Below are 25,541 nucleotides of genomic sequence, written 5' to 3'. Positions count from 1 at the left end.
GATAGTTGTATTTTACATTTGAAATAATCGGCTTAAGCGCTCGAATTTGTTTACACCAATTTACAAGTTATAATTTGAAGACTTGTTCGTCTTTGTTGGTACTGAAATGAAACAACTGAGCAGTTCTTCATTCGTTCATTCTTCATTTGCTGACTGATTAACTCTTTAACTTCCAAGATATGATTGTTAATTCTCCCCTCTTGCTGCTCCAAATTTCCTTGTAGTTGAGTTAGGAGACTTTGCTGCTAGAGCAAGATAACAGCTTTGAGTATTCTCATTACCTGGATAAGGTTAGAATATCATAGGGAGACGTTACATATTTATGTCCTTTGGTAAAAATTCTGGTCCGATATTTGCTTTTTAACTATTTCAACCAACAACTCAATATTTTTTCTTGAAAAACAAGGAATCAAAACTTATCAATTGCGGCTTTGCCAACCTATAATTATTTATGTTATTGGGGCATGGACGTCAGCTCCCAAGACTGTGGGTTCTGATGCGAATTACTACAACCGCGCTTACTGGAAACTTCACAAGCAGTAGACTAACGATAAAAACTTGGAACTGAGACTTTTCATAGTTCTTGCTTACCCAGTGACACATATTTCAAAAATAGTAGTTAGTTTTAATTTAAGCGGATTTATCTTTGAGCAGCGCTTGTCACATGAAGCTGAGCGCGGAGGTTGAAAGTGGAGGTTGAAAGTGGAGAGAACACCAGCGGCCGAGTCAATCAAAAACCACTATTTTTGATCAAAGGCTCTTATGAGCTACCTCATGGTATATCTTAATTAATCAATGAAAAGGTGAGAACTTTAATCCTTTGTCACCTCCTTCCAATAGCGTGTAATAGCCCAAATTTTTTCTATGTAACCTTCAGTGTACTTATCTATACTACGCCAAAGCACACTTTTTTACTATACTAGCAATAAGTACGACTTTCTGCTGATGTGATGACGACACACTTTTGAGGAATTTATTTCACAGAGTCTCAATGCATAAAAGAAATGTTTGTGGTGGCCGATCTGCAAATAACAATGGGTTCTCTGAACCAATCACAAAAAGTCAAGCTAAGTAAAGCAAAACCAACAGCAAGGAATGCTGAATATTTCTCGGTAAGGTCTGTTAACACGCCACTATTTCGCTTCTTAAATGCTTGAATCAATACAATAAAATGCTAATGGTAACCAATTAGCTAGAGATATGGAAAGTGTTAAATTTGAATATTGTGCCCCGTGAAAACACACCATGGATGACTAAGTCTGGATGAGGTACTGACTTGATTAAGTTGAAAATTTTCTAACCTCATCTTTACAGATTCTGATGAGAATTGAGGCTGAAATATTGCCCTTTGAACAGTACTTGATCTTGAAAATTTCCCAACTCAATTCTCCTTCATTTCTTTCTGTTTTGGCAAGCTACAAATACTAGGGGAGGGGGAGGGGGAAAGGGGGGCTAGGGAGGGGGAGAAGGGGGCTGAAGGATCACAACTATCTCTGGAAAAATAACATTGGATTGCCTTGGAACACAAATAACGCTTGAATCGGTCGCGTCTACTCATTGCATTAGTTAGGACTGTGTAAGGCGACTCGAAAGTATAGATCATAATTATTGAAACGATGAAAAACTCAGTTTAAATTAGACGTAGACAGCTTAAAACTCCACGCTTGTCAAACAAACATGTTAATACTCCGACCAATCTACTTACAAGTCCAAGAGCTGCGCTTTGGTTTCTGCATCTTCTTATCATTTAGACAATTGTTTCTGGTTGGTTTTTTGGAATACTTGTTAATTATCTCCGTACAGCACCGTTACCGTTCTTTCCAGGGTAACACTCGCTACTTTGATCTCCTTTTATTGAACACAATCTATATTTTTTGCTTTCCCATTTATTAAGGGTGATTTTGCAGGTCGCAGAAAACCACACTGAATGTTGACAAGGAGCTCCTTCAACCCTCCGACTGACCAACACAGAATTTCTCCTTACAATTTCAGCAGACAAGTGATGAGAATAAAGAAAATATCAATTGGGGGATTAGAAGTTGATCCAATACCAAATCCTCTGAACTAACATCATCAGAATAATATGGCCAACGGTAAGGAGAATTAATGATAATATCTTGGAGTGAAAAGCATAAAACTGCTTTGTTAAACTTTCCCTGTAAACAAGTTTAGAGAATTTGGTTTATATCAACATGGCATCCTCCACCTGTTTTGGTCGCCCTTTCTGATCTCCTGTTCACTGTGGAATGTAGTAAACTGTGAGAGGCGACTTTACATGTTAATAACTTTCGAAAGTTTAAGGATTAGAAAAGATTCCGGCAAAGCGGACAAGTGGCATTGTTACTGGTGCTGAACCATTTGTAAAGACAGGCCGAATGGAATTTTTTCTTGCATGTTTTGCAGCTCAGTTTAGGAAGAGAGTAGTTACTGCCATGAATGACAGAGAAACAGATCATGCAGTCTTCTACGCCCTCGAAACGCTTGTCAACGTTGCGTTTCCACAGAATGAGACCATCCATTATGCTTCCATTCTAAAACCAGAATTACAATAACGGCATTTATTGAAGTCATTGTCACGAAAAAGACATCACAATATTATATCATTAAAATCAAATTATATTGTACAGTTCCCTAATGAGGTTGCTAAATCCGAATGTATCGAGAGCGGTTCCTGTCGGAGCCTCAGAAGGTAAAAAGGTTTAACAAGAGTGAAACCCAATTGCTTTAAAAAGTGAGATTCACGTCTAGCGAAGAATAGACCTTTCCATTATACGACATTAGGCGCAGGCGAAAGTTAGTAACGTCAGAAACATTGCAATTTGACACTGACCTGATGTGTTAGAAATGTCGTCATCTGAAGCATCCAGCTTCTCCATTGAGCAGCTGTCACCCCGATCTTCTTGCCGCTCTCGACAGACACCACTCCCAGTGGATGGTTTGGCGCCAATTTCACAACCAGCTCCATGGAGATCTCTTCAATCGTATAAACCGCGGCCACCTCGCGGGCATTGGGTCGAGCCTTGACCTGCATGTTGTCAAACCGGATCGACGAAGTTTGAACCAGTTGCATTTCGCGCCGGCAAAGTTGTGGGGTTATGTTGGAAGTTGTGAATCTACGCGAACGGAGACAAAAAAGAAATTATTCTCCATTTAAATTAGTTTCTAATATGATTCTTAAAGTATTTATATCTAATATCACTAACACTTTCTCAGTCAAACTAACTTTCAGCAGTTTGGACCAACTTGTTCCATTTAAGGCACATTTCCATGGGATATATCGATAAATCAACTTATCCAACGGAACACAGAATCTATTAATTGTAACTGTGAGTGTGGAGGCAGCGTTGCCGAGTGGTTAGGGAGCTGAACTTATAATCTTGCGGTCCGGGGTTAAGTCTTGCACCCTGCTACTCTCTGGATTTGTTCTCGGTTGCCGCAAGTTCAACTCCTTAACTCCGGCCAGTTGGGATTTTAAGTACCTCGTTTGTTTACAATTTGTTTGTATTGGCTCGAAAAAGCACCACCGGGAAAATGGTCAATTAATGTTGTTATTTGAGGCCGAAATAAACCGTGACTGGACTCAATTTTATTGAATTTAAAGAAAAATAATTCAAAAGTAATAAGAGCATCTTACTTGTCCACAATAGCAGATTGACGCTTGTCTACGCTATTCCACCATTGCCTGACAATGGCCGGCATCCATTGTAACAAGGAATAAAACAAGCCACATGCTAACTGCTGGATAGTACACTGACCAACAAGACGACTTATACCCGGCTCAGAATCATCTGTTTCCACTACTACTACTGTCGACTTCACGGGAATCAGTCTAAACAGCACGCAAAGAAGACTATCCACCATCTTATTTTGCTTGATGTATTTGGCATATTCAACTCGCTTTTCTTGTGGCAAACTTCTAAAGAACTGAAGCAAAACTTTCCAAGCTAACATAAGAGCGAGGCTGACGATCTGCGCCTCGGTGTCGCCTGTCATGTCCAGATGTTCTCCGAATGGCACATGCGCTTCGTGTACCATTTCAGTCATGTGTGCGCATGACGAATTTATCAGCTCCATCAACGCGGTAGGCGGCGATCTGTCAAAAAACAATCAAAACAACAAGTGATTGGCTTTTTTCGAAACACATAGGGTGTCTTAAGCGGGAAACAAAACATTGCAGTGAATCCTAAAAAAATAAAAAATTTAGTGAGGAAAGAAGGTTTACTGATGGAGAGAAGCGTTCGTGACAGGCGTTAGAGTGAGAGACATAGCTGTTATGTTCTCGAACTCACTCGCAAGCCTGTCAACGTAATCCAAGATGGCTGTTCTGTACAACAACTAATTTATTACATAAACACAAGGCACTATAAACAAAGGCTGGGAGCTTGGTAACTAGCATATCATAACAATAGCATACAGCAATAGCCTTTGAGCTTGCGCAGTCGAGAAGAGACGACTCCCTTCTGTACCGATCTCGATCTAGTTTGAAGAAAATAACTGAATGAACGCTCAGAAACTCGTCAAGTAAATGCACCTCAGTTTATAGGTGATTATGACAGACTGAGAGGGTTTCCATTGTTTTTTTTTTCTTGAACCATTACAAAAATTGTAAATGTCTGTAACTGTCTACCTGACAGGTTCATCCACTCCTTCCTCGGTCTCTGATTCATTTTCGACTGATAGCGTGACTTCCTTCATTACTCTACAGATAAAAAAGCATACGAAGCTTCAATACAACGTTGTTGAGATGCGAACGACTTGATTGACCTGGCTACTATTGTTCCCTCCAAGGTTGTCTTTTTAAGGTTTGTACATACGCGATGCTTTCAACCGCTTGCATGTCTTGCTTCTTTGAAAATTGAAGCGAAAGTGCAGTATGTAATTTGATCCGGTGGTTACGATCGTGCAGTGTAATTGTCTGGGCAAAGGAAATTCTGCTACAGACTGTTATTGGTGTTATGACCGACATTTTGACTGGCTCCAGCTCAGCGATAATCAGAGTAAGAGTAAATTGGGGAATTCTTTGCGAGTGTAATGCGTGAAAACTTCTTAGTCAGCCTCGCTGAAATGTGTTTGGTGCTTTAACCAACTGGATACAGGAGTCGGAGTCAGTACTTACTTAGAAAGCAGATGATAGGCCGCAAATTGGAGTCCATGTTGACTGCATCTCAGGAGAGGTAAGCAGTGTTCCAGCAGCTCAGCAGTCCATTGGGGCATATGTGAACATTGATTATCTGTTCCTTGTGGTTGCTTCTCAAATTTATGTTCCTTTAGAATTGTCGTAGGAATGTAGACCACAGCCGACCCAAGTCCCTCGCTGACACGGTTTGACCACAATGACGTTTCAGAAAGGGCGCTTTGATACTGACCTAAAATCAAGTAAGATAATTTTGATTAAAGGAACCTTTTTCAATTGATTGTCAAAAGTAACCTGCGATTGCACTGGCTTTACTTTTCTTCGCTCTGTGATTGGTTCCGCAAAGTGCACCAATCGGATACAGAATCAAGCAGGTCGCGACATGGTACTTTCGTTTTCCCGCGCTTCAGACATTCTTCTGGTTATGCTTTCAGCTTTCACTGGTTCCTCGAGGTATTTTCCTTTGATGTGATTGGTCACTGGGAATACTTTAGATCTGGATTTGAATGTTAAGCGTTTGCGAACCTAGGCCAGCTAACCTCTCCTCCTCTCCACTGGGTGTACTGAAACATACACGACCAGAGATTGAACTTACAGCGGACCCTTCAGCTATCTTGCCTTTTTTCATTTATTACTTATCTTTTTCTTCGATCAAAACAAAAGACTAAGCCGTCGCTCACCTGCATGGAACAGGAACAGTTGTAACACCGCATTAAACAAAGTTCCACTAAAGAACTCCTGCCATTCCGTAAAGATATTTGTGGGAGAGCCAAGAGCGTTAGCTGTCGTTAAAGATCCGCCGTCCACTTCATGTGACGCTTCACTGACCTTGGGTAGTTTTGAGGCATTCTCCTCAAAGAAACGTGCCACGGTGCAAAAGAGTGAACTTATTTGGCAGCACAGTGCCACACATTTCAGCGACGTTGTAAGGATAAGGCGATTTTCCTCGCAAGTCTGTCAAAAGACAAGAAATGCTCATAACCACACTAGCATGCAATGATTCTTGAGCTCTGCAAAAGCTACGGTGAAAAACGTTTGAGCTTTTCTACAACATCTTTGTGCTAAAAACTCAATAAAACTCATGAGTGAATGAAGTCACTTTTTCCTTCGTTATAGCTCCCGCGACACTACTCGTAAGAAACATGATCTTGTAATGGAACAAGATTTGAAAAAGAAATCGTTAATAAAAAGAGCCTAATTTTTGAAATTGAGGCATAATAATTGGTATAATGCATTTTGCCTAGAAGTAAGCGAGAAAAGAAGAACAACAATTTGAGTGGCTTTTTAAAGAACAACGAACTTTTGGGATAGTTGCAAATGGCTGTTTTGTTTTCGATAAATCTTAAAATCGGTCGTAAATTATGGGATTAATTTCAGTATCTGAGCAACTGCGCACCTACCCCTCCCCTACCTTCACAACAGTCAACTGACCACAAGTTAAGTTAAAGCAACTTAATCTATGTTTTCGAAGTTGCCACTGCTACACTCTACAACATGTCCATAGAAATCTGCACAGATACCTGCAACCAGCCAGCCAAGGTACACAGTATAAAATCCCAGTGCTTGCCACTCATCTTATCAGAACAATGCTGCAGAGCCTTCTCTAGAATCCTGATGAGCGATAAGTTGATAGTCAAAACACTAGTTGATGCATCGTGCAGAGGACTGTTTACGAGCACAAGGCTGTCATGTGTCTTATTCCACTCCACCAGCTCGTCCAAAATCTCAGTTATCGTCAGTTGATACTCGAGCACTGCTTCTTCAACTCCTTTGGTTTGTTGAAGCCATTGGTGGAGAGCACCATCGATGATAGCGAAGACACGGGCGAAACCTATGAAGAATGACATCACGGAAACACCAGTTACTAATAACTTCTTACGAACCAAGCATAGGGGCCGAAGTAGGGAATATCGGTTTAAGGTTGTGGCAGAACAGACCGAGCACAGCAAGGTCCTTTCAAAAACGACCGCGGGTCAATTTTCCCCGGCACGGTTCGAGCAAGCGAAGGTAGTTTACTACATGGCACTCGGACCAAACTTGTTTATTTTGAATTTGCCGGCTTCGCGAACAAAAATACACAGCCTGCGATCGCTTCCTTGGATAAAATCCTGCCCAAGTAGGATCCAATCAGAACGCTGGGATTTACGTCAGGACTACCCTGCCATATAATAATTACGATAAACCATTTCACTCCCACGATCTCCTATGATGTTAGTTTGGATAATTTGGTATTGGATCCTCTAACAATACCCTGATTGATATTTTTCGTTATTCTTATTATTTGTCTGCTTGATATATTACTGATATTGCAAGAAGAAATTTTTTCCTAGTGGGACTCATGGGAGTCAAAGGGTGGAACTGTAAAAATATAGGACAATAATGTGGATAGATTAAGAAGTTTAAGGCAATTACAGCACTGATAGACGGGTGACAAGTGACGAAATTTGAGCGGTTCTCATTTTGCCGCGCGCAGCAAATCGGCGCACCTATAAGTTAATTTTTGCTGGCTTTGTATGGTTACCAAAGTTACTTCCTGTTCAAAGGGATTCGTTTTCAGACGACCGACAGATTTTTGAAAAGGCAGTCACCAAAGTTAAGCCTTATTTGAAGTGAATTCTGATGGGTGACTATTAAACCTCTGTGTTCCGAAAATTACTAAAAAATTACGAGCGTTAGTTAAGTGAAATTCAAATCCTTTACAATAAACATTAATTGAATAAGGGTTTTACAGTCATGAACGAAGGACCCTGTGCAAGTGGCTATCAAACGTACGACACAAAGCCAGATTGCAACAGACTGAGCAACTCTGAAAGCAACAGGACAAAAGCACACATGTCAATAGCTTACCTCTCTCATCGATATCTTGGCGCATAAGGGCGATAAACTGGTCAGTGATGACTTTTAGCTCATATATTCCATCCACATGAGATAATAAAGTGTTCAAAGTCTGGCATTCTTTTTCCTCTAACGATGCTAAAGATTGAACCTCGGACAATAGGACTGCGGTATCACTAGGTACACCAAGCTGCCGAAGGTCTTGTAACACGCCATCCAAAGCGAGGCACCACAAGAAACCCTCGCTTCTTGAACGCGTGAGAGCTTCTAAGATAAGAGCTTCACCCCACTGATTTTCATTTATTTGTTGCAGAAGACGGCTACTTGAATGGTTTAGGTTAAGAAGAACATTAGCCATAGTTTGGTCACAGTTGTTTCCAAACGCAACAAATTCCTTTCGGGGAAAAAAGCAAACAAACAAAAACAAAACAAAAAAAAAAAGGCCGGATAAGTTTCCTTAAAATGAAACTTACAATTATGTTACACGTAGCAGTGCTACACTTCGCACAATTTTAAACTTTTTTCCAAGAAATTAAAGGCAAATCAATGTTATTATTATCATTATTGTTGTTATTATTACTAATATTTTAATTATTATGATCAATACATATACAAATTGGACACCCACGAGTACAAATTAGATCTTAATTTAAGACAGGGGTTTCCATAAAGGCGGGTCACTGGTGGTTTATCCCCGCCGTCTACTTATTATTCCCCAACAACTCCCTAGTGGGAAGGGGGTCTCACGTCCACTTTCCCGGGCACAATCGCTTATTACACCATCGGCAGCCGGTAATGAAAACCTTTAAAAGGGTATTGCAAGCCCTGACTTAATGTAAAATAATAATAAAAAGACAATTTTGAAATGACTCAAAGTTTGCTGTGCATGCCCTATGGTTTGAAACTCTCTAACAGCGATCTGGGAAACAAAAAGAAAACTTGACTCCACCTCAGTGACGTCACAAATTCCCAAGACACACGAGCACCAATGTCGGACCCAGCTCGTCTCCAACCACAGGCGGATTAAACTTTCCTTTGTTATGACGTCACTCTTTCGGCTCGATAGCTCATCGGAATTCGAAAGCGTCTTAACGATCAGAGTCGACGAAAACAAGATCACTTTCTGATGATTTGTGAGCGTGGACTGAACAGTTTCATTTACGTCGCACAGATCGTCAACATCTGATGAGACAAGAATTTTTCTTTCGAGCACAGGAACCAGCAACCACTTTGTCTGTGCGAAAAGGAATCAGAAAACGAACAAACTCAAAAAAAGACAAGAAAGCCAAGCTTCACGACAGTTTATCGATAAGGTAATTAACCTACAGCGTTTTTTTCGCCTGTAATACGGAGTAAAAGAGTTTCTTTCCACGCACAGTTCACTCCGTTAGCCTACCGTAGAGTAATCACTCCTAAGAAATCTCAGTTGTTTTTCAGTCGGTGTCAAAGCTATGAACACTCTTTGTGGAAGTAAATCGTCTATTGAATCCTCAGTAGGCGATAGCTTGATTGAGTCTCTAAGAAGTTGAACGGCTACAGTAGCGAGATCATCCACTCTACAAATACAAAAAGAGAAGCACTTCAGTTACAAGGAATTGCAACGAGGGGATTGAAGTCACCTTAAATATCGTCTAAAAAAATTCGAAATATTCATTCTTTTCTCGACCAGAAAAGAGCAGAAGTTAGTTTTAGATACCTCTCCAGTGTTTCAACCTTCACCAATTTGTCTAGCACAAGCCTGGCCGCTTTAATCACCAGCGCCTCACAACAAGAACATTCCACATCAGAGGGAAGTTGTCGGAAGACCCTTAATCCTTTTTGCCATGTTCCTATCAAAGACTGAGTTACAGTATCTGGAAAACAAAGCACAACAAGTGTTATATTTTTGCTGCAATTTATTTAAGATTCCATGAAAGAAAGACAAATGGCGCAACTCTGGTCTGCTTCATATGAAAATTTGAAGTGCGTCGCTCTATCTCTATCCTTAAATCTCCGTCAGCGCTTACAGATCTTGGCGAACCACGCACAAGAAGGACAAGATGACGAGCAGTCCCTCCTCTCCTACGAAGTCCGTCGCACAGAACTCTGAGAGTGAGGCGCACCAAAAATAGTGCACAAGACCAGAGTTCCGCGCGGCGCGCTGACATCAACTTTCTTTTCGCTGACTTTGTGATATAAGTACGTATGTTACTAGCGTGTAATTTCGATTACTAAGGTTTTGAGGGGCACTGTGAACTTAACCCATCTCCCTTGCATGATCTCTAGTTCACCGAACAACGAATAATGTGAAATGAAAGAAAAAGAGTTTCTTGTTCTTTTTCTCTTAAAAGACATTTTACCAGCAAAGTGTCTTTCCCCACCCAGTAGTAAAAACTTCAGGGGAATATGACAAAGTGGTGAAGGGAAGTAGTAGTCCTTAATTCATCCTATGCAGAAGGAAAAGCAATATTCCCAACGCCTCAAACGGATCGATCTCGTATGCGAAAGCCTCGAACTACAAGACGATGTTGCTCACCAGTAGGCGGCATGTCTCCCAGTTGTAGCTGAAAGATAGCTAGGAGAAGCTCTTCTGTACAGGGCACAATCTCATCAGGCTGAAAAGCAAACCCAGAATTGATTAAGACAACCTGAATGACAGAGCCAGCTAACACAATTGTCTAAATAACGATCCCCATGTTTCCCTCTTAAAGTATTTCTAACAACCCTTACCAACCCAACCCAACCCCGGCACAAGGCCGTATCGATTCACTTTTAGTTTTTATTGTTATCTGAGGTCTTCTTTAACATGAATGCAATTTTGCTCGCGACATATCCTCTATTAGAACGAATAATAATCAATTAACACTTACGTTATTTTCACAATTGGTGAGGAACAAATGTAAAATGTCGAGCAACATCAACAACTCTGCCTCATTTTCCTGCTTTGATTGTTTAAGAATCCTGAGGAAATGCTGACAAATTTGGTCTACCAGTTCATTTTCCAGCAAGGCAGCTGAAATCGAGAAAAAAATGAATCAGTTGATTTGAAATAAAAAATCTGAATAAAAAGATGTATCTCATCTATCAAAGACATAAAAAAACTAACCCTTCCCATTCGTAACAACGCACAACTTAAGGAGACGCCACACAACTTCTCGCTCTTCGTCAGAAAGAGAAGACTTATGTCCAACTCGAGGAATCAAACTCATAGACAAGCCAAGAAGTTTCTCTTTTCCTTCATCGCCTTGGAGCCAACTTGCAACACCGGGAACCTCAGAGTGGAGTCCCTACGAGTAAATAATAACTTCTTCCTAACCGAGAGCGCGGGTAGTATTGGGGAATATTGGCTCAAAGAAGTGGCGGTGCGTATCGAGCGCAGCGAGGTCCGTGCAAGAACGACCGAGAGTCAATGTTCCTAGGTAAGGCTCGAGCCAACAAGAACAGTAAGTGGTTTGTTAAGTGGCACTCGTATCCTTCTTGTTTATTTTACATTTAGCGGCTTTTGCGAACAAAATACACTTCTTATGACCGTTTCCGTGGAAACAGTCCGTATGGCTTAATACAGATCAAGAAAAAAATCGGAAAGCCCGGATTTACCTGAGGACGACCTTTTCATATGATAAAATAAGATAATCACCTGAGAGCTTTTAAGTTATTTAAAATTCTACAGCTCTCGATGTAGAAAATGATTTTTGTACATCACAAATTAACCGAAAGACTACGAGCGCCCTGATTGGTCAAAACCTATCGCTTATAGGGACGGATAACCCATGGAAAACTGAAAGTTATTTTTTAAAAACACCGACCTATCATGCTTACCTTTTCGAGAATTTTGTACAGGAAAAAGATGGAGTTGTTTTGCTGGAAATAGAGAGAGCGCTATTAGCTGACATTATACACAAACACGCAACAAAAAACAATAAAAACCTGTTCAAAGAATTAGAGAGCCATAAGGAGAAAGGAGGCCAAAAAGGGAAAAGGAAAAGGGAGAAAGAGAGGTAAGAGATTCTCTTGATCAAACTTGGCAAAAAGGAAAATGGGCAAAAGAAATCCTTAAAGAATAATTTTGTTGCTTTTAAGTACTTTATACTTTACAGTTGAGCATTTTCGCCCTGGATTTTCAATTGGAAATACAAAATTGTAAATTGTAAGTTTAAATTGTAATGGTTAAGTTGTGTTCAGTTTATTTGGACACAACTTAACCATGACACGCGCACAACAACGATTATACAAACAGCTTACCTGGAGGGATTCTGACACTAATTCCACTTGTTTGACAATTGGTAAAGCTGTTATAATGCCACATAAAATATTGATGAGGTAATCAACAGATCTGCTGTCCTTAAAAACACAAGTAACATTTTCATTCCCAGGCAGGGAGGACTTGATCCAAGGAAACAAAGTATGTAGAAGGAATTCTTCACACAAAATCGAGAAATCATCATTTTCTGAGGTGAACAGAGTTGTAGGTGGTCCATTTGAGCTGTCAAGCAAAGATTTGACAAGTTTTGTTGATGTGAAGTCGGGGATAAGAGAAGAAAGAAGTTTCAAATGCACCACTGAATTGTTTTTAGTGATCTCATTCATACACAGTGTACAAATATTGCAAACTAAATCTAAAAGACAGCCATTGTAGAGTCTCTCCACATTGACCAATGTCACTCTAGAATCACTGTATGGTAAACATTGATCAGCCTCAGATGAATCTAATGGTTCAGATGACAAAAGTTCCATAAATGCCACTCTGTGTTGTTTTTTCTTCTTCTTGGTGGGACATTTTAGCATAACCAAACAGTGGGACACAGAATTAACAACCTCATCAACTACCTGTAGGAAAAAAAACAAAACAAAAGAAAAAACAAACAAACAAAATAAGCATCAGAACAACATCCAACAAAAATGTTAATATACAACTGAATAACCACTGAGAGAAAGACATGTTGTATTCAATGAACTGCCTTACTTTACCAGCCACAAGTATCCTTATCCATTTGTTTTTCACCCCAACCAAGGGTTCAAATTCAAAGTATCAACTTAAGAAATTCTCTGTGCTCAGTTGATAAAGCCAAATTATCTATCATGCCCCACCAGCACAGTACCACAGATTCTTCACAAACTTACACTTTATATTCAAAAGTACCTTCACTCTACCTTTTACAACTCCATTTTCAATCACCAAGGAAAAACCAGATAAGGGATTGACAGTTTGTTTTGTTTGAGCTGATGACCATAATGTTACACAACAGTATTTCATTCCCCTAAATCTTATCAAGATCTTTTTAGCCATCACATGGATTACAAAATGGGAATATCCAGGTCTGGGAACCTTGGAGTGATATGAAAATCTCCTTCACTAAAGCAATTGCCAGTTGGCCAGCAAGCTCTGACATAGTAAGCAGATTTCATTACATAGAACCATAATTGTGGTAACCATCCATTTTCCTGTTTACGAACACAAGTTTTGTTTACAAATAAAGAACAATATGTTTACCACTTTTCCAGAGCCAGACTCAAGATTTTCCAAACAGATTGAACTGAAGCCCTCCCAAAACCATTTCAATATGTGGCAGAAATTTTGTGGTAATTTTTCCTCCTCTACATCCTTTCCTGTCTTGGAATCACTTTTTGCTTTGATAGACAAATATGACAGCAGATCAGCTGCATGAGTATACAGACTGTCATATGTCAGTTTATTTTGCTTTTCCAATGATTCTTTCAACAGAGACAACAGCTGAAAAGGAGTAAAAGAACAATCCACAATCAGTCAGCAAACTTACTGATAAGAATGTTGTAAACCAGTTAAAAAGCCAATCTAAAACAGCAAATGGCATCACCTTACCATTTGCATGCCTCTTCTAGGAGTGAGCAATAAAACTTGTTTGCAAGTATTTCTTATAAATGTACATCGCATATACAGCTGCATGTATATGTAACCCTTTCACTCACAATTTTTCATTTAGTAATTCTCCTCACTGTTTGCTGTACAGTTCTCATGATGTTAGTTGGGAGTATCTGGTGCTAGATCAACTGATAAATTCCCTTAATATTAATATATCAATTTTTTCATTCTCATTACTTCTCTGCTTGATGCTGTATTGATATTGTAAGGAGAAGTGCTGTCTTGGTCACTCATGAGAGTTAAAGGGTTAAGATGTGAGGTATAATCCAGGGTTTTGCAATAGCCAAATTTTATTCCACTTACAAAAATATGAAGTAACTAGGAGTGTTATCCCTTCTCCAGGATGCAGAGACATTTGCTTTCCCCCAACATTTTTCCAGGTGGGTACTTTCCCCCCCACAGTTAGCTTGTGTCCATTTAAAGTAATAAAATTCTATGTTTAGAGAAGGGCTAAAGGAGTAGAGCACAATCCGCTGCATGTACATGAATGATTAGGTAATCACATCTGTCAGTGCTTTTGCAAGCAGGCTCTCATGTTTTGGTTTTGCCTTTTGGCACAGCCACCTTTTACTGACACCATCCTTGGCCACAAAAGGAAGAAGTTATTTTAAACAACCCCTATCTCCCTTAACTCAATCCTTGCTTTTGGTGGGATGCAGACCTACTTTCAGTGGATAAACTCCTAAAATTGAGTACCTGCTCCTTAATCAAATATTCCTGGATTTCCATGTTTGATCCATCCCCATATTCGTGTAGAAGGCAAAATTTCAGGCACTCCATGAACCCTGTAATCACTGCTGAACATTCACTAGGGCTATTTTGCACTCGCTCCTTAGTCAGACCTTCTTGAAGATTTGTAAAGAATTCTCGGTAGAAACCCATGCCACTACCAATAACCTGAAAGAGCATTATTATTCAGGGCTGAAGAAGATAACCCACCTCATAAGGTAATAGCATTCCTTTGCCTGCAGGAAGTTGTCTAACACTGATATTGAGTGCCAGACCTCCTGACAATCCTCCCCCAGAATTGTCTCTAATACAGCCATGGGTGGAGAAATGAGTGTCCTACAGCCCTAAGAATAGGGGCCAAATTGCAGGCTAAAAGAGTAACAATGTAAGTCACCTACATATCCAGCTACATGTAGGTGGCCAAAAATGATGGCTTATACACTGTACACATCCTTGGCTGTTTCATAGGCAAGATGCAACAAGTGTTTCTTAATCCATTAAATTGGATGTTGGCCCATAACAGGTTACCCATCAGCACACAGCACCAGGTTTCTGTGACTATTTAGTTATACTTATTGTGGTCCAAGTAATCTAAAGTTTCTTGCCCGAGAAGACAAAACCTGGTGAGCTTCGACAGGATTTAAACTGGAACCTCCAACTAAGTCATAAAAAAATTCTTAGGGTTTGGGAATAGAGAAAGACAAGAAATAGGAATATTAAAACTTCCAACTAATAAATCGACTTGTATTTGGGAAGTGACAGATTATTTTTTCGCTGTTTTGTAGTTGTTTTTGTTTGTCTCTTCTTTCTTTCAAGACATTCTTGAAAAAAAGAAAAAAAAAGACTGTAAAATACCATGTTATGATTATAGCTGCAAAATATGTATTCAAAGTATAAATGCAAACCTCTGAAGGTACTTTGCTCAAGAATGGAAGTAAGTTAGGAAAGATCATGGTAGCACAACCACTGCCACCACTCTTCAAGACAGACCAGAGTTTAGGTAAAACAGCTTTGCGGGCTTTCACTTGGATCCAGCAGTCCTTTTTAGTAAAAAATTTCAAAAATATAATTTTAATAACTGACTGTCAGGAAATGGATATTTTGAAAGAAAGTAACAAACAGTGCACATTGTTAAATTTTCCCTAAGTTAAAAAAGCAAGAAACAAGGTCAGTTGCTTACTGTGATATTCTTGAGCACAGATAAAACAGCATTCCACAGTTGTTGACAGACTGCAGGATCAGAATCATCCAGTGCAGATAACACTGCTGGAGAGACCTGGGAGCTGATTGACAACATCATGGAAGGGAGTTGCTCACAGGCAATGCTGACAGTAGCGAATACAGCACCTCGCACCTAAGTGAACACACACAATGTGTCCTTTGTAACTAGAAGTACTATTTTCCAGGTAGGTATAAAAGTTGGACTCGATCAACTTGGATTGCTAGTCCGGGTGCAGATTAACACTGACTTACTCAGATCAGCTGAGAACCTGCATGGTCATATAGAGACCTGGCACTAGTTAATAAAACAACATGGTGGCTTAACCATTGATCAGAGGGCAGATGGGACTGAATTTGACATCATGATAGTTGAATTTTAAGGTGAAATATGATTTCAAAAAGACCTTTTTGAGAATTTTACCACAGTCTGGGGTGATCAGAGTAGGATTTAGGAATTTATTTCAATCTGAGGTGATCTGAATGAGTCCAAAGTGATCTGAGTGAGCTGGAGTTGATCCATTCTGACTTTTGTATCTATCCCTCTTGATCTTTTATCTTTTGATGTGTACTACCAATACTTGAGCTTTATAGTCATGAAAACTTACATTCATAATGGGTGAATTATGATTAGGAATGGCAGAGATAAATCCTTAACAAAAATTCAATTGTAACTACAGTGCTGTAGAACAACATTCTACAAAAAAATTGTAGCTTCAAATCATTTCAACCCAATAATCAAATATGTGTCACTAATGACAATACATAAAAGGTAAATGTTCCACAAAATACAAACTGGTGTTAAACTTTTATAAGACACATACATGTGGGGACTTGTGCCTGGCATATTTCCAGAACTTGTTTTGCCGCAGAACTTTAAGATAAAGGTCCACCATATCTGCACTGTCCTTCTGCGATGTAACATTTATCAGGTGTCCAAGCCCCAAGATGGAAGATGAGAGCACTCTGTTATATTTAGCCTCTCTTTCTTCTTCAGAAACAAATCTTTATGTACATAGAATAGAATAAATGTTAAATTTTGAGTTTGGTTATAACAATATATTAAAGAACAAGTTATTGCTCCTCTAATGAGAATGGAACAGTATGTCACTAGGAACTGAACTCTTGAGCTTTGGGTTACATGCACCAATACTCTACTACTTCTGTCAGTTACAATGGGCTTCAGGGAAATCTAAGACAAGATATGCCAACACTAGGTTTAAACAATGTACACGTATATGACATTATGCATTCTGCATATTGCAAAGATCAACAATGTCAAAAGCAATGTGTGAGTAATGTTGATAGAATAGGAAGTGGGACAAATTTTGAGCTCTGTAACAAAATCAGAAAGGTTCTGATTTTCACAGTGTTCACTTACTTTGGATCAGAGAGGGTGGAAGGAGTCTGAGTTAATATGTTGTCCTGAAAGAACTGTAAGATCAAAAAATTTGAATTATGAATGAATAACCAACTGAATTATTGAAGATCCAGTCATGTGAATGCATAAGAGAATGGATGAAGGGAACGAGGGTGGATGAAAGGAGGTACTAATGATAAAAATATGTAAGAAAATTATTGATTGTAAAACTGAACATAAATGGTTGGAACCCACTAATGACAAAACAAATGAAGCAAAATTCCTTAGACAGGAGAAAAAATTTCAACCAGAAGGAAAATATCCCCCTTTAAGTTTTATTTAGTAGTACTGAATGCTGCAATTGTCAGTTAGCTACTGCGCAAGACAAAAACACTGTACTGCATATATACCATGCACCCTGTACATTAGATACAGTTTACAACCTGTAAGAACATGCATACCTCAAATAAGTCCTTTCTACAAAACATGATGACATCAGTTTGTTTTTCCTCTGAGAATGCTGCATGGAATGACTTCCTAGCTGATGACGCAACAACTGCATAGGTATCAAACTGTGTGCACAGCCAGGGACCAATAATATAACGCAGATGAGGAGCAAGATTACGACCAACTCTGAGAACCAGCTGTTCCATGGCTTGTTGAGTTGCTTCTCGCACTTTGTGATCAACATCCTGTGTATTAAAAAAATTAACTGAAAGATTGAAAAAAAGATTAAGCTATGACATCCACAGGTTGGCTTTTTTTTGGCTATTTTCAAGTAAAATTGGAATTTGGAGTGTTGGTTTTGGGAAGAGAGGAAAATCAGAAGCTATAAAAAAAGAGCAAGTTAAAAGATACAACAGAAACAAGAAACTCAAGCAACATGTACATGTAACAAAGGGTTCAGGAATTCAGTCAGGACCCTAATGATTGGAGGAGAGCTCTCTTGTCAGTCACCACAATCCATGTTTCCATTTCAATTTAACTGTTCTATTTGAGAACTTACCAGAGCTAATTTGTTGAACAGCCTTGGCCAGAATGGCAGAGCACTTTCCACAGCCTCAACAGTCAAATTCTTGCATAACTCGGTGAACTCTTGTACAGCCTAGAGAAGAAAATAATTAAAAATAAGTTAGAGACAATGCAGTAATGACCATTTACTTGTATATTGTGCTATTTTGCATTTTACCACTGCAGTCATATATCTTTGGCTTACACAAGATGCAACCAAAGGAAGGAAGGTAAACAAAGGGTTCTCTGATGATTTTTTACTGAAGATATTAAAGATGATAATAACAATAATATTTATGATTACTCCCATGATTTCAGGGAAGCAAGCTAAGCTATGGTGGTAGGAAGTTGGTGCTCTCCCTTCTGCCTGTTGTGTGATCTGCAAGGAAAATTACTCCCTACTGTTGCTCAATAAAATACTGGGTGCTTTAACCTTTTCACTCCCAAGATCTAATAAGTAATTCTCCTTACTATATGCCATACAATTCTTATGATGCTAGTTCAGAGAATTTGGTATTGGATCAACTAATAATCCCATGATTGACATTCTTCTCTATTCTCATCACCTGCCTGCTTGATATTGTATTGATAATTATTGTAAGGAGAAATTCTGTCTTGGTCACTTGTGGCAGGAGCATGCCATACACAAATACAAGATCATCACACATTCAGAGAACTTTTTAGATTGGAAAGGTAGAGGTTGAAATTGACAACTTTTCCACATCATACTGAAGTACATCAACTAATCTCAAAGGATTACTATTTTTGGATTCAGGTACAGGTGCAATGTGAATTAACAGTAAATAATTATGGGATGATACAAATTTACCTTCAATTTTGTAACTGAGTCTCTCTTCATCAATTTCCTCATCACCATCCTGAATTCTCCATCAACAGATGCATCAACATCTTCACTAACACCAGTGCTCATTGGAACATAACCAAGGTTACTTGCACCTGGACTGCCCTGTAGTCCTCCAAACCCAACAAAACCCACAGTTCCATCTTTTGAGATCAAAGCAGCAGCACGGCCACTGCTAGATGGCTGGTAAAGTATGACAATACAGAAAAAGTAATATTTTTTGTAATAGTGTTGCAAGACTCCTTCCCTGTGACTAAATTACATGTATCTGGAGAAGACTTAGCTTTAATTTAGTTTTAATTTACTGATTATAAGTGAAATGAATTAGGAGGTTTCTAAAGAAACTCACCTGTACTGCTACGTCGGTGGAGCGTATAACAAGATAGTTAAGTTTTATAAACCGAGTTTATAATTTAACTAAGCTACCATAAAGTGTTTCTAAAGCAGGCGTTTCGATCGAGCGTGGCCCTTCGTCACAACGAGTTAACGAACTAGTGTGAGACAAAAACACCACCATTGAATATAACAGCTGTTTTCAAAAATTATGTGTAAACAGATAAAATAGGTCGGTGTTTCTTCCAATTGCTATCACACCTCATTTTCATCTCTAGAGTTTGGTTGGCAAAATCCTACTCATATTGGAATATGATGAAAAAACTTGATTACGAGAGTATTAACACAGGAAGTTAAATTTCTTCAAACATTGACACGCAGAAGAATCGCATCACTATATTTATACCTTCGCGTTTCCTTTAGTTCTTTGTTTATCTTTTCCTCCCATTATGAAATGCGGTGTAAAGCAACCAGACGTAAATATGAAAAACTCATTAGAAACCTTCTATGATAAGTAGGTTTGGGAAGCCATCTTGGATTAAAATTTTTAACCCAGTCTCTTCGCTAATATACAATTATCCCACAATGCCACGCTTTTACCTCAATGCGCTTGCGCTCTTGACATGTGTTGTTTAGCTCGAATGCCAAAGGGGCATGAGCTCGTGTTATCTTTTTCAGTTATAGATCGTAGTCAACCGGTGTATTGACAGTTGTAGTTCTCCAGGAGTCCTCAGGGATTAATTCCTCAGCTCACCTGTTAATCTGCCTGTGAGAGGAGGCGCTGGTGCGTTGCGCTTCATCGGATGGTGTTAAACTTCCACCGTCAATTTGAAATATTGCTGTTGTGTCGGCGTCGACTAGATTTCTGATTCGCTGGAGACTAAATGAAAAAGTCTGACACTTGAAAATGAAGATTTTTATTCTCAGGGGATAGTGAACTGAAATCTCAGCGCTTTATTGTGAAAGATTTCAGTTCGGACAGGAGCATTTTTGGTATGGCCAAGGAGTGAATTCGACAAGACACGGATGGCATCGTCAGGCGGACTTGCCCCTTCCCTACCCGGTGTGCTCATTTGTCTGAATAATTACATTTACAACATAGATTCTTTTTTTTCTCTGCTTACTTGGGAGGGTACTGTTGCTAAGATTCTCCTTTTACTTTTGATTTGGTCTCTTTCTCTTTAAGCCTCGTGGGTGATAACATCTGAAGATCGGACTAAACATGAAGCAACCTTTCAAAGTTTGAATCCAGCGAGTGGTTTCCTGACAGGTTTGCTCAATTCCTTGATATTGGACACAATTATAATAAAGTATGCTAGTGATCTTTGCCACCAGATTTGCACATTCAAGTTGTAACGTGTTTATTTGCATTCCTGTCTTATCCGCCTCCCGATAATCCATTTGTTTCAATCAAAACAATGAATGACGTTAAGTTTGTTGAACTGAGACAGTGTAATCTCTTTGATCCGACCGTAGATCTGTACATGGATCCTTAACATACAGATTAATTTGAAAGATTCTTTGCAGCAGTTTGTTAACGATCGACTTGTGTAAACACATTTATAATTTTATGGATTAAAACAAAAATGAATGGGAAATTAAATTCGTATGAATGGAAATTAACATAACGAACTTTAATAAGATGCACTTGGAAGGGGAATCTAATACTATGCCTATAAAGCTGTTAAAAGTTAAATTTATTTTCTGAATAACTGTTTAGTTTTTGTTTCTGATAAAATTCAAAGGCTCTAGCTAATTTTATAGAATCACTAATGATGTAAATATGTATTTCCTCTAGGGGAACAAGCCAAGAAGTATTTCCTGAAGTCTAATCTTCCACCTATGGTGTTAGGTCAGATATGGTAAGACGTATTTAAATTCATAAAAATATTCTCTGTGGTGCATGTAGACAGTACACCAAAGAGTTCCAGCTTGACTGACATTCATACCTGAATTAAATTTATGTTTGAGTTCACAATAATTTTGTATTATGGGTAATTTTTGTTTTGTTGTTGAATTAAGCCTCAAATTTAACTGAGTTCCTTCTTGATAGACTTTCATACCCAGGGTATTATACTGTAAAGAGAAATTGAGCGTTGGTCACTAGTGGTAGTTCAAGGGTTAAAAACTGCTGTATGAATTAAAATGATTGGGAATGACCTTGTGTACTCTGCGATATCACAGAGGTAAAACTGAGATCTTTTTAACTGGCACTCTAGGAATCTTGCAGACATGGACCGGGACGGCAAGATGACTATGCAAGAATTTACAATTGCTGTTCATTTGATACAAAGCAAGTTAAAAGGAGTGGAGTTGCCCACATCACTCCCTAATAGTTTAAAAATGACCTCAATGCCAAGCACCTTTCAGGTGGGTCAACAGAAAGCAAAATCTTCCACTGATTGGGGTCAGTCCTCCAATCAACCAATATCAAACGGCTTCTCCAAAGCTGGTATGATGACACTGCCACACAAACAAACTTCAGGCATTTCATGGTCAGGAATAAGCCAATCGCCACCACAAACAAGAGCAGCAGTGTCTTCATCATCTTCTGTATTTGGTTCTTCTTTTGGGCCGCAGATATCAGCAGGCTTACCTGCGGCATCATTATCATCATCATTTAATGTTGGAATGAGCAGTGCCTTAAACACTGCTGCTCCTAGTGCGGCAATAATAAATGGGCCTGGAGGTCAAAGTCAGAGTGGTTTTGGGCCAGGAATTCCCAGTGTCCGCAGGGCAAACTCACTCACTGGAAATTTTAGTCCAGCTGGAGCAGGAACATATGGAACTATATCACCAAACAATAGACTAAAATATAATCAGATGTTTAAAGCAAATGATTATCAGAAGACAGGCTTTTTATCAGGTGAGAAAACTGTTCAAAATTGACAGACTGACCAGCAAAGTGATTGCTACTTTTTTCTTTATTGATTTTCATGAACCAAATTTACTGGGTTTACTCAGTACACTTAACATCACTTAGTTGGAAAGCAGTTTTGGTATATTTAGTTATTTTTGTGGCAAAAAGAATTCAGTGGGGGAAAAAATCAGGTGTGAAATGTATGGGCGAAGGATTCAGCTTTATTGTGAACAATGTATGTGGATATGCACCATGTACACTGAATGTGTCATTCAAATACAATGTATAAACAACCATTTGGCACAAAAGTTTACGATGGAGTCTGTCTGTGGATATTATCCATCTAAGATGCATACACATTTTTGATAGCAAAGGTTAAGGAAATCTGTGAGCTTTGACAAAAACTATTTGATAGATTTTAAATCAAAATGTCCCTAGTAAGGTAATGAGCATTGATGAAAGAAGCGCCTTTTAAAATCAAATTGACTTAAATTGATGCAATTAAGTGCAATGTATATATTCATTTGACACTTTTTTGTCTGTTTTTGGTTTTTTTTTTTTTTAGGTGAACAAGCTAGAAGTATGTTAATTCAGTCAGGACTTTCACAGGGAATTCTTGCTCAAATATGGTAAGTTAGATTTAAAAAACATTTTAGTCTTGTTTAATATTTAAATAACTAAAAGGAGCCCTTTTACCAAAGATAAATCCAGAACAATCAGGACAGTTGGACAACAGTTGAAAAATGAAAATCTAATTTTTCTAATTTTTTTTTTTATAATTTAGGAATCTTTCAGATTTAGACAAAGATGGACAGCTGAATATTGAAGAATTTGCATTGGCAATGCACTTGGTTGAGCTGGCAAAGCACGGTCAGGCCTTGCCTCCTGCTGTCCCACCAGAGCTTCTTCCACCTTCATTCCAGTCACGGCAAGCAAGCACTACATTTTCATCTGTTGCAGACGGTCGTGAACGGTCTGACAGTGGACGAGAGAGAAGTGGGAGTGAAAGAGAGAGAAGTGGAAGCATAGATGGAAGGGCACGGTCTGGAAGTACCTCAAATGCTAAGGGAGTCTGTAAGTTTTAACAGCTATTTTCACATCCTTCAAAGATGTTTAGGTCTTACCTTGTTTGGTACTTAAACGTTTTTTATTTGTAATCTATCCTTCTGGGAGGGTCATCAAACAAAAGTATTAAAAATCTGCATTAGACTTTTAAAAATTAAATTTTGACATAACAGTCAACTCACATGGACTTGCAGACAGTATGGGATGTCACTAGGTTATTGACTTAATTCTTTTTTTGTTTAGTTACTTTTGAAGACAAGAGGAAAGATAACTTTGAAAAGGGCCGCCTGGAGCTTGAGAGGAGACGCATGGAATTGCAAGAAAAAATGAAAAAAGAAAGAGAGGAGAGGGAGAGGAAAGAAGCCCTGGAGGAGGAAAGGAGACAAAGAGCAAAACTTGAAGCTGAACAGAAGCGACAAGCAGAGCTGGAGAAACAGCGACAGCAACAGCTGGAGATGGAGAGAGAGCAAGAAGCACTGAAGAAGAAAATGATTCAGCAGAGACTTGTAAGACTCAAGCATGTTCATGTGCAATTTTCCTTTGCAGTAAAGTTAGTTGTATTTAAGGGTACATGTGGTAATTGCATGCACATTCAGCTTATACGTTTCAAATTTGCTAAAATTGATGAAGGTGAAAATACATTCTGCCATAAATGACCCTGAATTTTAAATAAATTGGAGGAGATTTAATGGGTAAGTGGTTACTGTGCTGCATTAGGAATGACTAGGTCTGTACTGTACCTTTGAATAAAACACATTTGATGCACTGATCAAGACAGAACTTCTCCTCACGGTATCAATATTATACCAAGTGGACACTGGATGGGCATGAAGAAAAATATAAATAAGGGATTAATTATATGACCTAGTATGTAATTCTCCAAACCAACATGATGAGGGATAAGGGATTAATTATATGACCTAGTATGTAATTCTCCAAACCAACATGATGAGGGATAAGGGATTAATTATATGACCTAGTATGTAATTCTCCAAACCAACATGATGGGGGATAAGGGATTAATTATATGACCTAGTATGTAATTCTCCAAACCAACATGATGAGGGATAAGGGATTAATTATATGACCTAGTATGTAATTCTCCAAACCAACAGGATGAGGGATAAGGGATTAATTATATGACCTAGTATGTAATTCTCCAAACCAACATGATGAGGGATAAGGGATTAATTATATGACCTAGTATGTAATTCTCCAAACCAACAGGATGAGGGATAAGGGATTAATTATATGACCTAGTATGTAATTCTCCAAACCAACATGATGGGGGATAAGGGATTAATTATATGACCTAGTATGTAATTCTCCAAACCAACATGATTAGGGATAAGGGATTAATTATATGACCTAGTATGTAATTCTCCAAACCAACATGATGAGGGATAAGGGATTAATTATATGACCTAGTATCTAATTCTCCAAACCAACATGATGGGGGATAAGGGATTAATTATATGACCTAGTATCTAATTCTCCAAACCAACATGATGGGGGATAAGGGATTAATTATATGACCTAGTATCTAATTCTCCAAACCAACAGGATGAAAATTGGATGGTAGACAATAGGGAGAATTACAAATGAGATCTTGGGAGTGAAAGGGTTAAGTCTTGGCCAGATTCAGCCTGATGATTAGACTGTCCATGCACCACTCAGAAACTGAAGTGTTGATGTTGGAATTTATGAAGGCTCTCCTCCTGAAAAACTCATCGCCGAATAGTTTTTAGTCCCATCATGATTAACTTGTATATTCTCCTTACTGATTATTTATACAATGTCATGTACTTCTCTGAATTTAAGTGTGGGGAATTAAGTATTGACTTAAAATTCTTAAATTCCTACTCTGTAGCTAATAACCTCTTTGATCATTCCGCATGTGTGCGTATGAGCAGGTTCACTATGTGTCTTTGCAGATTACATTTAACCCTTTAAATCCCAGATCAAATTTGTAATTCTTCTTATTGTCAACCATACAATTCTAATAATGTTAGTTCAGAGAATTTAGTATTGGATCAACTAATTATCCCCAAATTGATATTTGTCTTTATTCTCATTACTTATCAGTTTGATATTGCAGGGAAACAATTCTGTCTTGGTCACTCATGGGAGTATAAGGGTTAATGTTGTCATGCATCTGTTCACTAATAGATCACAGATGACATCAAAATGTAGCAAAAGAATCAGTGACGCACTTGGCTGAATCTCAAAATGCTGGTATCATTTGGCTTATCATAT

At 38.6% G+C, this 25,541-nt stretch overlaps 2 protein-coding genes across 2 annotated transcripts in view; one reads left to right on the top strand and one right to left on the bottom strand.

Moving 5' to 3' along the window:
- Positions 1-1,889: 1,889 nt before the first annotated feature.
- LOC131793622 (E3 ubiquitin-protein ligase listerin) lies at positions 1,890-19,910 on the bottom strand. Its single transcript, XM_059111054.2, has 26 exons — positions 19,767-19,910; positions 18,995-19,210; positions 18,161-18,259; positions 17,616-17,846; positions 17,176-17,228; positions 16,619-16,799; positions 15,757-15,930; positions 15,482-15,616; positions 14,544-14,744; positions 13,440-13,679; positions 12,191-12,775; positions 11,768-11,809; positions 11,055-11,235; positions 10,819-10,961; positions 10,485-10,563; positions 9,666-9,822; positions 9,366-9,525; positions 8,919-9,203; positions 7,982-8,363; positions 6,655-6,965; positions 5,815-6,088; positions 5,117-5,366; positions 4,628-4,699; positions 3,635-4,093; positions 2,831-3,113; positions 1,890-2,531 (listed from the first exon to the last, which is right to left on the bottom strand). Exons 1-26 carry the CDS (start codon positions 19,806-19,808, stop codon positions 2,304-2,306), a joined length of 5,463 nt encoding a protein of 1,820 aa, XP_058967037.2. The 5' UTR covers positions 19,809-19,910; the 3' UTR covers positions 1,890-2,303.
- Positions 19,911-19,990: 80 nt separating this feature from the next.
- Positions 19,991-25,541, top strand: part of LOC131793627 (intersectin-1) — a 31,703-nt gene continuing 26,152 nt past the window's right edge. The window contains exons 1-7 of the mRNA XM_059111059.2: positions 19,991-20,423; positions 20,547-20,630; positions 21,159-21,222; positions 21,580-22,226; positions 22,786-22,849; positions 23,005-23,294; positions 23,529-23,791. Coding sequence (XP_058967042.2) covers positions 20,387-20,423; positions 20,547-20,630; positions 21,159-21,222; positions 21,580-22,226; positions 22,786-22,849; positions 23,005-23,294; positions 23,529-23,791 — 1,449 coding nt within the window. The 5' untranslated portion in view covers positions 19,991-20,386. The remainder of the gene's footprint in view (positions 20,424-20,546; positions 20,631-21,158; positions 21,223-21,579; positions 22,227-22,785; positions 22,850-23,004; positions 23,295-23,528; positions 23,792-25,541) is intronic.

Source organism: Pocillopora verrucosa, chromosome 9 (genome assembly GCF_036669915.1).
Source record: "Pocillopora verrucosa isolate sample1 chromosome 9, ASM3666991v2, whole genome shotgun sequence".
NCBI lineage: Eukaryota > Metazoa > Cnidaria > Anthozoa > Scleractinia > Pocilloporidae > Pocillopora > Pocillopora verrucosa.
Note: the sequence above shows the minus strand (reverse complement) of the source record. Positions and strands in the feature narration are given on the sequence as shown.